The sequence below is a fragment of the Danio aesculapii genome, chromosome 21 (assembly GCF_903798145.1).
Source record: "Danio aesculapii chromosome 21, fDanAes4.1, whole genome shotgun sequence".
NCBI classification, from domain to species: domain Eukaryota; kingdom Metazoa; phylum Chordata; class Actinopteri; order Cypriniformes; family Danionidae; genus Danio; species Danio aesculapii.
The window spans coordinates 16,154,056-16,169,873 of NC_079455.1; the positions used below are offsets into that span (position 1 = coordinate 16,154,056).

General features: G+C 36.9%; 1 protein-coding gene across 2 annotated transcripts in view; it reads right to left on the reverse strand.

The window, feature by feature from the left end:
• Positions 1–15,818, reverse strand: part of LOC130214339 (collagen alpha-1(XXIII) chain) — a 194,574-nt gene that overhangs the window by 33,484 nt on the left and 145,272 nt on the right. Inside the window, exons 3-5 of one of the 2 annotated variants that reach the window (XM_056445987.1) lie at positions 14,645–14,680; positions 2,167–2,174; positions 1,504–1,530 (exon numbers count right to left, since the gene is read on the reverse strand). In XM_056445987.1, the coding sequence (XP_056301962.1) occupies positions 1,504–1,530; positions 2,167–2,174; positions 14,645–14,680 (71 nt within the window). Of the gene's footprint in view, positions 1–1,503; positions 1,544–2,166; positions 2,175–14,644; positions 14,681–15,818 lie in introns of those variants that run through there. The other variant, XM_056445986.1, reaches the window with a different exon arrangement.

Sequence of the window (15,818 nt, forward strand, 5' to 3'; positions counted from 1 at the left end):
GGCTTCATGCAACTAATGCCTCTTTTAAAAGCAAAGCTATTAGAAAGAACAATAATTCTCTGTTCTGAAGGATGTTGTGTAGGTGTAGACTCACTATCTGAGAATAACTACTGCTATTTAATAATAATAACTGAGAATAATAACTATATTACACAATACACTGTAAAAATGCTGGGTTCCACACAATGGATTTGTGTTGGGGCAACATGAAGGAATTAAGTTAACTTTTTTTTTGACAGATGTAAGTAGATTGAACATAAAACAATTAAGTTGTCACACAAAAAAAACTCAAGAATTGTGTTTCAGCTCATTATAAAGGAGTATTTTGAACAAACCACAAACATCATTTTTTGAGTGTGTTTTTTTACTGGAGTAGTTTCATGAACATTTTAACTCAGGAAACTTTCCATTCCACTAGTTTGTTTTAATGATTCTGGTATGGGACCATGAACCCCCCTTTATTTGTATGAGTTTATGAAGGTTTACAACCTTTTATTTTTCATGAAAGTTTTGAAAGCTTATATTGTCCTTTTGAAGGGCATAGATAATTAAATTAAATTAAAATACTGTCATCGTTTACTCTGCCTTCACTTGTTTGAGACAACCCATTTGAGGTTCTTTCTTTTGTTGAACCAAAAAAAATATATTTTGAAAAATGGCTGGTAGCTGGTGTCTATTGACTTCCACAGTATTTTTTTTTCTTAATATTAAAGTCAATGGGGACCAGTAACCAGCATTCTTTGAAATATCTTATTTTGCATTCAACAGAAGAACCTCGTAAAGGTTTAAAACCACACGAGAAAGGATAAATTATGAGGTAATTTTTTTTTTCTGTGACATATGTAATACATAGTGTAATATACAGATACATATCAGTCTAATAGAATTGACAACATTATAGAGATCCCATTGTATACCATGTGAACATTTTATGTTGATGGTCCCCTTTACACATTCTGTTGACTAAAATAACTTTTTCAACTTTGCAGGTCGACTATCAGTCCAGAGTATTAATAGATTATCTGGTAGCTAAATATCTGTTATCACTATTTTTATAGCCCAACTTTAGCCCGTGAGCCCTACTTTATGCATATCTGGTCTAAAAAGACCATCAAAATGAACTGCAATCAATCATGTTGATGCATTTCGTCTTGTTAAACCCCGACATAACCTATTTAACACTTGACCTACTCTTCACCTTCAGGATGATCAAAATAAAATAAATAAAAATAGGGGATCAAATCTCTGACAGTTTAAACTCAACACAAGATGATCAGCAGGCTTGCTTATGTATGAATGAAATCAACTGTAATGTCATTTGATAAATGTAATACAATAAACCTCTGCTATATATATTTGGCAATACTTTCTAACATGACCAGCAGGTGGCGCACTTGACACTCACTATCAGCTGAGGTGGACGCGAGACCACATGCTGTTTGTGTGTGGTTAAAGCAGAAATGATTAGTTGATCAGTAAGTGTATTGCTGGAGTAATAATTACCGGGTAACCATCCCGTCCTGGAGTGCCCTGTTAGGATTCAATGTAGAACATAAACATAATTAAAAAAGCATGAAGACAACCTGACAGAATGTTTGTGCAAGTACAAGAAAGGACATGAATTAAGTGCTCCGTAGTGCATTCTATTTAATAGTGCATTTGCAATATATAAACACTACTTATGAAACAAATAGCTCATAAAAATGGAACGTGTTTTGGGGCAACTTACATGTTTACACACTCTTCCCCTTTATTACTGTGGCTTTCTGCTCAAATATGACGCAACCGCAGCAATAAAAGCTGTCGTGCTGCTGCGTCGTTATGTTGTACACATACACACTTGAGCATGCACAAGTGTTTACTATGCATTCTGTGTGAAGGCACGAAGAGATTTGTATCAGCTGTTTTTCTTTTTCTGAAAGGGGATGTCTGGTTATTAGGATACAAGCAGTCAGGATGAATGCCAGACAGTGAAAAATGGAGTGTGGTCGATTTAGAAACTGTCTCCTGGAGCATATATCCTCGCTTTCCTCTTATCTCACCTCATTTTGCAGTCTATATCAAAGTTGCAAAGCCAACACGGATCATGCCATGCTGTATCTGCCCACCTCCAGACCAACTCACATTTGTTCTGAATTAAAGCCCCAGTGATAACATGGTACTTACGGGAATTCCTGAAACAGACAGACACACACACAAAAACAAATGTAATGGCATTCAATACTGTGCGCAGGATATAATAAATTATACAACGATTTATATGTTGTCTTATTTCTGTCAAAACGAGGTATAATTATGTCCTTGTTAGTGTAGCATGTCAGTTGGGATGCCAGAATTGATGAGGCCAGTATAGTATGTACATACAACGAAAACACACTCAAGTGAAACCTGGTTCTGGCTCATAGCACTGATCAATCAAAGGACGGCGGCACAGATATAAATAGAGCCTTTTTTTTTTCCACTTTTGAAAAACTCCAGATTTGGCAAAAGTCTGTGCGTGATTAAGGGAAGTGGACATGGGAAAGACATCTGAGCATTGACCAGTGTAGGGTGTAATTAGATTACAATGTAACTAGAAATTAACAACGGTGGAGAAAGTACTGAAAATTCATACTCAATAAAAGTACCATTAATTGCCTAAAAATGTAGTGCAGGTAGAAAAAGTAGTAAAAGTTAGTAAATATTACTAAAACTATGAGTAAAACGTAGCCCTTTCAAAAGTACTCAAGAGTAGTGAGTATTACGCTGTAGAAAAGCTAATGCATTTACATGTAATTTGTGAATGTGTGTAAACGTAACATTCTGTAGTGCAGTTAGTCATTGCCCAGCAGGCACACAACGTCTTAAGATGTTAATATTAGGTTAGATTTAGGTAGTGATGTCAGGGGACCAAAATTCAAGTCTAGCCAGCGTCTAAGGACAGTGTTTTTTGATGTCCAATAATGTCATATTGACGTCAAATACTGATTTATTTGTCAGATATGGCAACCAAAATCCAACATCTGATAACGTCCACACAACGTCAAGCTGTAACATCATTAAACGTTAATATTTGGTTCATTTTAGGTTTGACGTTGGACCCAATTTTCATTTCCAAAAAAATGCAATGTCCCCACGACGTTGGGGTATAACGTCAATCTGACATCATGTTGACGTCCTGTGCCTGCTGGGTGTTTAAGACCATTTCAGTCATCATACAGTAAACAACCATCATCTTCTTATCAATGACATGCATCTAAACAGTTTCTGGGTTATTGCATGTAAAGATTTTGGACATCTTCATGGACACATCTAATGCTTCCAAAGAGTTTGCTGTATTTATAAAGGGCTTACGTCTTGAGGTTGTTCAGTATGATGCAATTTACTTTCTATGTGCAATTTGATTGGACAGGAATCACAGGACTGATTTTTCTAATCCACATAGACATAAAAAAACAAGTAGTGATTGCAGATTGAAGGAAAGTAGTAGAGTAAAAGTACCAATACTGCAGTAAAAATGTACTCAAGGGAAAGTAAAAGTACACATTTTTAAAACTACTTATTAAATTATAATTTCTGAGAAAAACATTAATTTCAGTACTTAATTACATTAGTTTGAGTATTTGTAATTTGTTACTTTTCACCACTGATAATTAAATTACTAAAAATTAAAGTAACGGATTTGTTAATCACAGTTGCTTCTAACATTCTAGCTTTTATTTTTTATAATAATTGATTTTATTTTGATCAGTTTCTCAGTGAATATTTTTCTCAGTTTGATATTTTTCTATAAGATAAATTTTGGTGTACTGGTTTTTGGACCATTATGGGAAGTTATTTTGTTAGCTAAAACAAAAATAAGCTCCAGATTTGGCTTCAGTACTGACTAATCTAATGTATTGGCACAAATATTATATTGTATAACTTACTAGTAAAAACATAATTTTAAAAGATAGATTTGTAAGGCGTGAACTTATATATGCTGAGCACTGAAAATCAATTAAGGGAATCAAAGTAATTGTGTCTAAAAGTTACATTTATCAAGACTAGCAATGAGAATTAAAAACACTTTGGATTAATACATATTATGTTTAACATGCTTTAAGTGTTATTATTGTAAAATAAAGTTAATTGGTCCAGCGGTTGCAGATGGAAGGGGATCTGCTGCATAAAACATTTGTCAGAGTAGTTGGCGGTTCATTCCGCTGTGGGGACCCTTGATAAATCAGGGACTAAGCCGAAGGACAGTGAGTGAGTGAGTAATAGGTGCTGTCTGGCTTAAATTTGAAGAATTATAAGAGTTTTTATTGTCTATGCTTATTTACCTTCTTGATAGTAAATTTCTAAAAATTTCTAAAAGTCTAATTTATTTACCTTCTAGACAGTAACTAGAGATGTAAAATAAACATATTATTTAATGATGTAATTAGAAAGTAATTATAATACACTATATACACTATTTATATATTACACTGGCATTGACCATAAGAAAGAAAGAAATTGGGATCAGCAAATTAGATTTTAAATGATGTTGATCTTTAAAACGAGGACAAAAAGTGGTTTAAAGGACAATGGCAAAATATAAAGATTCTAAACGATAATTAAGTAGTATTTAAGGGCTTAAATAGGTCAGTAAAGGATTATTGTTCCAAATACTGCCTGACATGGTGTTTTGGTATATAACTATCTACTTAATGACCTTCTGTAAAATCATGACAAAACATGCACTGTATGCCAGTCATCATAGTTTTAATAAAATAAAATAAAATAAAATAAAATAAAATAAAATAAAATAAAATAAAATAAAATAAAATAAAATAAAATAAAAACGAAGCCATTTTAATGTGTAGAAAAAATGCATTATATGCAGTATACACTGAAAATAATGATAATTGGATTTACTATTTTTCTAAGGTAAGTGGTGGCAAAAAACTTATATGGGCTGAATGTAAACAAACAAATTAAATTTAGAAATGTTCAGCATAATTCTTTTGTTTAAATTCAACCCATATAAACCCCTTTTTTTTCAACCACTTTAAAATAATTAGTAAATCCAATGAATCTTTTTTGAGTGTAGTACAATCTTTGTTTTGATGCTTGAAAACTCCTCTCCATCTTTGTTTGTTTTTGCTTTAGAATTTGCATGCTCTATAGCATTTTACGATACAAGCACTACGAAAACGCAATAATAAATGATATATAGTGAATAACATCAGTTTGATGCTTTTAAGACCTCCAAGCCATTCTGAAGTTTTGACAAAACCCCATCTATGTTAACTGCATAGATAAGTTTACCCTGGTGGCACATTTACTGTAAATCAACTGGACTGAAAACAATGATGCTCAGTACTTCTTGCCACATGTGTCTCATATTTAGTTTCAAAAGAGATATAAACATCTCAAATTATGGCCAGGTTGCCAAAATACCAAAGTCTGCAATATGAAGACAAGCGTTTTCAAAATGAACTCAAGATTTATTCAATAAATTCTTCTGGGTTCGAATTAAATGTGCAGCTCTTTACCCTTGCTGTATGTCAACAACTGTCATGTTTATGTCGAGCTTATTCCTGCAAAGGAATTTTATAGGAAACATCTGAGGCAAAAATGATATTAAAATAATAAAAATCGCTGAAAACCCCATTAGGACTTCTGAGCCATGAAGGGATGACACAATGTTTTACACTAGTTGAGCACTGCATACAGTATACTGAAAGGCTTCATGCTAGTAGAGATATTTTGCACTTAAAGGGCTAAGATGTTTCCATAGCCTACATTCTTAAGTACATTTTCACTTTTAAAAAGAAAGGGATTTCACAGCAATGCAATAAGAATCTCAGGTGTCTGTTCTGTGTTGTGTTTCTGATACCGTGTTTATGTTATGTAATTCCTTTGTTCCATTTTCCCGCCATTTGTTAATGTTTGAGCGTTTCCACCTGTGTCTCACCCTATGCGTAATTAGTTCAGTTATGTCCTGTCTACACTCCTGTGTTCAGTGCATTCTTTGTCTGATCTTGAAAGTCACTACCCTGTGTATTGCTGCATCTCCATCCTGTCCAGTGTTAACCTCCTAGTATTTCCGATGCCTCCAAAGTCTGAAGTGAGTGTCTGTAAATAAATACGTGTTCTTTTGATAAGTCCTGCGATCCTGTGCGTCTCTATTTAGTAGAGTGAAAACGTGACAGAAGACCAGACCGAAACTGAAAGTTGCAGGGTATTTTTAATTTTTTTAGTCTCTTTGCCCCAGTGTTTTCTTTTCATCTCCTGCGTATTCCCATGCACCCCATTTACCGTCCCAAATTTCTTCTTCTCCTATCACCAGCTATCTGGATGATGTGCTCTGCATGTTTTTTTAACACCAGCCTTACATCACGTGCAGAGCACGGTCGTCCGAAGATGGTCCTCGGGGGCAACTTCGCTGCTTATGGAGTAGACACTGGCAGAATGGATCAGCATTCACCATCTGTGCGGAGGAAGAGCTTGCCAGTGCCACTCCAGACCCAGTGACCAGCCCAACACCACCCATGTGCAGGGAGCGATTGACAAAGCCAGTCGCAGACAGAGAGCCACTCGCAGTGTGTGAGCCATCGCCATCTAGAGCGGCAGAGTGGAATTACACCGCCCAGGAGGAGCTCAGCGGACCGTCTGACCAGGTGTATAATCTGGCGATATCGCTAAAACTAGACACTAAAGTGCTGCTCATTGACTTCTGGAGCGTGGTCATCGCTCCCCGCTGTCTACTCAGATTCTAGTGTCAAGCCAACTGTTCCCAGAAAGTCTCCAAGCTACGTTGTTTTCCGAAGACATGAGCTCCAGTGTCATGAGCAGCACCCCAGCTCCCATCTCTCCGCTGTCAGCTAGCCCCTGAGCTCACCCTCAAGCTCCAGGAGGGGAGGTTTTGCTGTGGGCCTATCTACCAGCTACGACGTCCGGAGGATGTCACCCGGCATTGTCATCTCTGCCCTCCGAGCTGTAGACTCTGGCTCGGCCCTTCGACCATAAGCGTTGGCTCACTCTTCCCTCATCTTCTCTGTGGGCCGTCAACCCACTAGCTCCGCCAGGCTACACCTTGGTCAGTCGTTGCCCTGCCTGCTCCTCTGGACTCCACTCCTCTGGCTGCACCTTGTTGCTTTGTCCTGCCGGCTGCGTTGAGCTCCTCCTTCCCTCCAGCTATGCCTTGGACCTCTGTCACTCTAGCTCCGCTGTGGGCTTTCAGACCCCCGTTGTCGCCTCGCTCAGGTGAACCATCTGCTCCACCCTGGCCCGCCGGGACCTCGGCATCACCCTGGCTCTCCGTCTCCTCCTTGAGCTCCACCTCCATCAGCAGCGTCTCCATGAGTTGGCCCCCTGGAGTGGGCAGCCACTCTTCCTCCCTTAACTCCGCCCTGAGCTGTTCTTCTGGCTGTGTTCTGGGTCATTTGGCTCCTGCTCCAGCTCCCTTCCTGGTTCCTCCCTCCTGTCAGTCTGCCCACCAAGTCCTCCCCTCCTCGTCTTCCAGTGTCCTTCCTAGTTCCTCCCTCCTGTGTCTACCCTTTGGCTCCTCTCTCTCCACTTCCTCTCCCGGCTCGTCCCTCTGATGTCTCTTCCCTGGCCTCATTCTCCACTCAGCGCTCCTCAGCCCCTCTCCTGGCTCTTTCCTCCTAAGACTCATACCTGGCCTCATCCCCTTCCACTCTCCTTTTATATTATTTGTTGTGTTGAAGGCTCGAGGACGTAATCTCAGGTGTCTGTTCTGTGTTGTGTTCCTGGTACTGTGTTTATGTCATGTGATTCATTTGTTCCATCTTCCCACCGTTTGTTAATGTTTCAGCGTTTCCATCTGTGTCTCACCCCTATGTGTAGTAAGTTTAATTATGTCCTGTGTATTTAAGCACCTGTGTTCAGTACATTCTTTGTCTGGTCTTGAAAGTCATCACCCTGTGTATTCTTGCATCTCCATCCTTTCCAGTGTTAACCTCCTAGTATTTCCTGTGGTTCCAGTGTCTGAAGTGAGTGTTTGTCAATAAATACGTGTTCTTTTGATAAGTCCTGTGATCCTGTGCGTTTCTATTTAGTAGAGTGAAAACATGACAGAGAACCAGTTTTGGTTCCTTTTTCATTTAATAGTTCTGATTTTTCTTTTCCTTGTAAAAGGGGCATTTTAAAATCAGAAAAACAACTGTCTACTAAAAATATACATTGATGGTTTCACAAAGAATTTTTAACATCCAATATTCAACAAAGTTCTAATAAGTGAAATAATAAAAAAAATACTTAATGTTCTCAATCATTCAAAAAAAATAAATGGATCTTTTGAGATTCATTAAAAGTTTCATTGAGGAACCAAACATGTTGCTTCTATAGCATCCTTGCAAAACTCGTTTAGTCTTTTGATTTTTATTTCTTTAATTGAAAAAACTGTACATTTAACAAAAGTTTCTTTATACAAAGTTATTTATATTATCAAACTATCCTTTACACTAAGAAATACGGTTCCCTGTAAAGTTCTTGATCCCAACATGGTTTTCCTATGGCATTATTCCAAAACCTTTGGAACAAAGTTATTTTAAGTGTAAATACTTTTCCAATGCAAGAAAAAAAAAAAAAAAAAAAAACAACCAACCAGACAACAACCTTCTGAAACTATTGTTTTTAGAAGTGCAAAGAAATACATGTTCAGCAGTGCTAACTGAGTGCAGACTGTGAATCTGGAGAATCTTTAATGAAGTCAAGCAAGAGAGAAATCCAAAACATTCCAGTAGTGTGAGAACAATCCTGATGTCCAAAAGAGCATTCTTGTGAATAATGTTAGGTGGTGGACTGTAATCTACCGTGATCAGTTTTGACTTATTCATTTCAGCAGTACAAAATTATGCGGTGCACACCATTAAAGCTGAATCAGACTTTCAATGGAAAATGTTCAGGGGTTCGTGTTGAGGTCAAGCTTCGGCATAACCCTTTATGGAGTGTCAAACGCACCATAAGTAGACGTGTGCAATGAACATAATGCACAAGACAGACATTGGCACATCTCTCCGCCCTGATGCCTCAGGGATGTGGATAGTAGGAGTGGAATGTGACACCGAATGGATCCGGAGACACACAAAGCGATGGAAGATCTTTCCCGGACGAGATCAGAGAGCCAAGCAAACAAGCGATAACTTCTACAAATGGCCACAGAGATAAGAGCGCTTTCGGTCATATGGCCACGCGGGAGATTTGATCCGTCTCTGTCATGGTGAACAGAGGGAAGGAGATTCCCACTGTGTCAAGTTCAGGTCACCCGGAGCCCTGCGGCAGGAGAGCAGCTTTTTATGGACACCAGGCTGTGTGTTTTGGAGGTTGTCAGTCCTCCCATCAATTGCCAAAGTCATCACACACAGAACAAAGTCACAGTTCTCCCATCTTGTGTGTGTGTTTTGCACAACAATGATTTTTTTTTTTTTTTACATTTTTTGCATAGTTTTGCATACACACAACAACATTCTCAAAATGATCCCTGTTTAGATGTGTAGAAATGTCTGTATTTTGCATTCCCAGACCACTAGATGTCCAAATCACATACTAAAGAAACATTACACACCTTTTTTAACAGCTATTCATAGTCACCTACTGGTGTAACAGTGTAACTGATACAGTTATCATTTGAGGTTTCAAGTAAGTTCCAAAAGGTGATTTACTCTATTTCGATCATATACACAGGTACATTCATACCTGTTTATACCATGCATTTAAACTTGTATCTCAGTACATCTGTGATAATTTGATGTTTTGTACTACAGAAATAAAGATGATAAAGGTTGAAGACAAATGTAAATTGATAAACATAGGTGTAACAATCTTTGTTGTTTTGTGACATAGTACTACATTTTGTGTTTCGAATAATTGAACCAATTGCTTCACAAAATGATTGACTGTTTCGAAACATCCCCAAAACATCCCCGAATTACTTTTTCAAACATCTTGCATGTACGTATTCAAGACTAATGCTGCGTTCACACCAGATGTGGATGAAGCGTCAAGCTTGAGTGATTTACATGTTGTCAATCCAAAGTGTTGGAATAGTTATTCAATTTCATGCGTGTTCAATAAAAAAGGTCAGGAGAGGGTTTTCTTCAATGTCAAAAATATTTGTCATTTATTGGATATAATTGAATAATTTGAATTACAGAATTCTGTTACCCTCAATGCAATGCAAGAATTAATTTCCTGACTCCAGCTTTTATACGTGGCTGATATTAACAGGTGGAGTTTAGTGGAATTCGTCACATGTCATTCATTCTCCAGTCCTCCATTGGCCGCACCCATACATACGTCCTCTTTTTTTACAAATTCTTTGCACAACATTGAAAGCATAAGACTTCTCAACTGCAAATATTCTGTGTTAAGTTTCAACCCATCTCTGCTCACAGGATGTTTAGCTGCAGAGCTCAAGTTAATTTAGACAATCAGGCCTTTGCATTTCTCTCAGCTTCATCATTCATATAAAAGGCTTAGATAAAAGGCTGGATGGGTTAAATGCTGAGTCTAAATTCTGAGTATGGGACACCATACTTGGCCACATCACAACTTTCCTCCCTTCAAAAACTATTTACTTGCAATACGTTTTACACACGTAAAGTACTAGTATACTTTTAAGTTCGCTTGAAGTACAATTGAAAAACTACTTAGAGTTTACTAATTTTACACTTATATTACACATAAAAGTATACTTTTATATACTAAAAGTGGGCTAATTCATTCCCAAGTGGTATTCAGGTAATACACTTAAAAGTATTAGTACATATGTGTCATAATATGGAGTATACCAACACAATCTCACAGCAATTCGTAACTTTTTGATTTAGTGGCTAATTCGTATGAATTCGTACAATCTAATTCGTACAATTTAGTACGATTTGCTTATCCCAAAATGATGGTTGGGTTTAGGGGTGGGGTTAGGTGCCACGCCTCCTTTTTAAAATCGTAAAATTTCGTATGACTGAATTAGCCACTAAACTGACAAAACGTAAAATACTTACGTTTTCTCGTGAGATCAGGCTGAGTATACTTAAGTGTACACTTTAACATTCATTTCATAAAATAAAATTAGCTCTTGTGCACTGTTCAAACTTATTTCCATTTAGTTATGTTAGAGATGAAAACATCCACTGAATTAAACTGCTGTAAAAATTATAATAAATAAATAAATAAAACCCAGTCCACAATTACTTTATGTATTGAAAATGCGTAATTTTTTTGTGTTTTTTTTCACCAAATCAGTGACATCATTTATTAAATTGACAATTAAAGAGTTAAAATCCTGTAATTTTCTTAACAATTTAGTAGTTTTGATCAGGACTGAGGTTGATTAACAGATTTATGCAAAATAAAAATTGAAAAAAAAATGTATCCGATGCATTTTTCAGCAGTTTGGTTTAGTAGATGTTCCCATCCCTAACATAACAAAAGGGTAGTAAACTTGGCCAGAGTGTATTGAGCTTTTAAAAAAAGAATTTTCTCAAAATATGTGTCAAAATAAGATTTGTCATCAAAAATCCTTCTGCTAGCTGAAGCAGAGAAAGGTTTATGGTCAACTTAAGACTCAAAATCACCCCAGAGTGGATGAAAACATCCCCAACAGTACATAAAGGTTAAAATATCCTTTTTTTCATAAAGGTAATTGATTATAAATCACAACTCCACAGTTCCTGGCTGTCCTGGAAGTTATGGTTGATGCTCACAGTTGGATGGAGAACATTGGCAAATTGTTGCCGTTAAATGCATGTATAAATTAAGATCCTTTTGTGTGTGAATATTTGTGTCCATATATGGAGCACACATGTTTCTTTCTTGCTGTCAGATCATATCTGCTTTAAGATCAGCTCTACTCTCCGCACGGTGAGCATAATGTGATGGATTTGCTCCATTAGCGTTCATCTTGCATGACAATATACATGAAAATGACAGTAAAAGTGCATACGAATACACTATGGTTGTTCTGGACCACCAGAGAAGCCGGGAAAAAAGGGAGAAAACTCCCTTATTTACTGCCACCACCCATCCAAGAATTAATCAGAAATGGGCTGTTGCCTTACACATAAGGTTTCCAGATACACAACAATTTACTTTATATTGCATCCAAGGGACTTTAAATGTTATTTAATTGACCAGAGCTGACAGTAAACAGAGCTGCACAATACATTTTTCAAGTGTAAACGAGTGTTTTCAAGCCTGCTTTGCAAGACAATTAAGACATCCTGAATTCAACAATGTTCATAACTCCAGGTAGGAGTTGTGGACCTCCCTGAAGGCTTCAGGAACCATTTTTTTTTCTTAAAAGCTTACTTCATAAAACAAGGTTTACTAATATCTATCATTCAGACAACTATCACAGTATAAACTCAGTTGTTGTTTTTGCAAGCAGAATGGTATAAAACGTATGTACATTTGCTTCTCCTTCTGGAGCATTTGAATGTTCAGTAACAGTTCCATGTGAGTCCCTCAGTTGTCCTCAGAGTGAAAAGATGGATCTCAAAATAATACAGATATTTAAATAAGGTTCAAATACCTGGAAATGCAGAAAAACTTTAATACTTTTTAATAAACTTTACTTTATTAAACTTTATTAAAAACCTTTTAGTAAAGAGCAGAGGGCAGTTCAATTGTTCAGGACCAACAAGGGACTCATGAACACTACTATTTTACCCCTTTTTCAAGATTTAAGATGTCTTTTGTATCTCCAGAATGTGTCTGTAAATTTTAAGCTCAAAACACTCATCAGATTATTTATTATACCTTTCCGAATATTGGAATTTTCTGCTCTGAACACAGTATGGCTGTTTTTGTTGCCTGTGACTATAATACTAGTTCTCCTTGCCCACCGTTCCCACATGTCTGTCAGAATCCGGCTTTGACAGATAAACAGCACAGTGACAGACATGAAGGAAGCAGATCTCACATAATGTTTGTGAGAAATACTACAGTAAGAACTATCCCACTGCTGTATTGATATCTGTTATGTTACTCTCCAAAATAAACCTGATTTGAGTCCACTTAACCAGGATTGAAGCATCTTCTTTTATATTTGTACTGACATGCGGCTGTGGTGAAGAAGACAGTAAAATTGATGTAATTCAGTACAAACATGCATGATGATGATTGATGATCACAGAGAGCTGAACAGATCTTTTAATCCCAGTTGCTTTGTGCACGTCCTGTCCTGTTGATTTCATTATATGTGTTATTACGGAGTTAATATGCGGCTGTCAATCAATTCGGTGGGCGGGGAAGCCGCACTCCTACATCACGTTGTGGTGGGCCTCAAAATGGGAAGGATTTAGATCCTATTTTAATGTCAGGAAATTTAAAAAAAGAGACTTATTGTCTTTAGATCACTCCAATATGACTGTGGACACACTAGACCTACACACAGTTCTGTCCAAACAGCTTCCAAAAGATGATTTTCATCATAGGTGCCCATTAATAATATATAGTGCTATTGATAGAGGTATATTGGGTATGAAATGAAGGAGGTAATTGTATGCCACTTGATATTAATTATTGATGATATTAATATATCCATAACACAGAATACTGAGCTGCTCTGACAATATTAATTATTATTTATTATTTTAATTTATTTTCAATGATGGAGCAATTAAGGTAGCTGCTTGTTGGCTTATTTCAAGGCTTGAAACCTTTTAAACTGACTATTTAAAATACTTTAGTCATCTATATGTCACGTATAATCAAGTATAATATACTTTAGTCAAGTATATTTTTTATCCTTCGGAATACTAAGAGGCATTAATTTCAGTTAAGATTATTACACTGTCTACAACTCATGACCATAAATGTTTTTATTCATTCATTCATTTTCCTTCAGCTTAGTCCCATATTTATCAGGGGTTGCCACAGGGGAATGAACCGCCAATTATTCCAGCTTATGTTTTACGCAGCGGATGCCCTTCCCGCCGCAACCCAGTACTGGGAAACACTCATACACTTTCACATACACACACACAAACACACACACACACACAAACACACACACAAAGTATGGCCAATTTAGTTCATCCAAGTCACTTTTAGCGCATGTCTTTGGACTGTGGGAAAAAACAGAGCACCTGAAGGAAACCCAAACATGCAAACTACATTCAGAAATTGACTTAATAATTTAGTCAGTTTGATTAATGGATGTTGAGAAGTTAATTTGATTCCACTAAAAAACTTCAGATAGCAAGCTATTTTTTACAGCTTGCATTTGCAGCTACATCATAATCATGATCATTTTTCCCTGCTGGATGATTGTGTTGTCAGCTTCAAAGCCCTCTCAGATTTCTGAGGTTAAGAGATCAACAGTAAAACTAACATTGTGCAGGGAAAATGACTGAAGAGGAGAAGAACGTCTCTTTCTGACCCCCACTGACCAACGTGATAGAAATGTCACCATGACTAGCAAAGAGAAAAGCTTTCTTCCAAACCACATAATACCAACGGACATCTCCATCTGTTCAATGGCTCCTCGAAAGAAATACAAATCAAACATGACATGAAGAATGAAAGGTCTGGAACACATAAGAGGATCCCGATAGCCTTTTTCCTGGATAACAGCTTAACATTTGTTTTTCTGCAATTTTAGGTTAGGCTCAGGCCATTTTTAAACTATGAGATGTGTACAAATGAGTGTATAAATAGAGGTACTCACCAGGGTTGCCTTTTCTTCCACGTTTTCCTGGAGGACCTGTGAAAGGAGGGTAAAAGAGGGTCAAATGTCTACATTTTCAGTGGGGATCAAAATTAGAGAACAACTTACAATTTACTAAACTTTGGGGTCACTTTTTTGTCCTATTTAAAGTTATCCTTTATATTGCATATATTAATTATACTTTAATTATAAAGTTAAAAACTCATGTTTTTTTGAGTTACATTTAAATCAATAATCTTAAGTGCGATGTATGGACTTACAGTAAGGAAAAGGCTTCAACAGAGAATGTATTTTTTAAAGAAACTATTGTCTTTTAATGTTGACAGCACATTGTTGATCATGTTTTATAGTACTTTTATTCAGAGTATTGCAACATTTTGTGGGATCTGTTGGTATGGAAATGCTTCTCAGGCCCAGAAGAGGTCACTGGGGAAGGTGGTAACAACAGCTAGTAAGTTGTTGGGAATAAAACTAAAGAGCATTGATACTTTATACAAAGAAAGAGTATTCAATAAGGCAATCATGATTGTCAATGATTAGAGACATTCTCTATCAGGTCATCAGGTCATCGATATTGTGTTCCCAGATGTCTAAGAAATAGGACAAAATTATAATTTGTACTCCAAGCAATCAAGTTTTTAAATTTCTCTTCCATCAGTAGCAGTTTGCATTATTGATGTCTAGTTTGTCACATTGTGGCATATATCGTATCGTATTGTATACATGTCTACCATGGTTTTATATATATATTGGGAGCTGGATCTATTCTATGCAAGCTATGACGACTTTCACCTTGATATTTTAGCACGGATGTATACCTGACCGGTGATCCGTCTGACAAAAAGTGCCCTTCTGAATCAATCAGCAGGATGTTTGACTTTAGCTTCAGTTCGGCAGTTTCACTTTAACTCATGAACATTTCATTCACGTCGTCGTGACAAACTGGGGTATTAAACGCAAGTAGGAAGCAAGGACTGGTGAGAGTGTTATAGAATGTAATAACGCTTGCCAAATGGAAAGAAAAAGCTGCCTGTGTAGATCTTGTCGGAAAATATGGCTAAAAGTCCTACATGATGGTAATAGTTTGATTGCAGTGTTTACTTCAGTAATGCCACTAATATAGGCATACTCCACATGTCTTAATTGCATTTCTGTTAAGTTCAGTTATGACTTT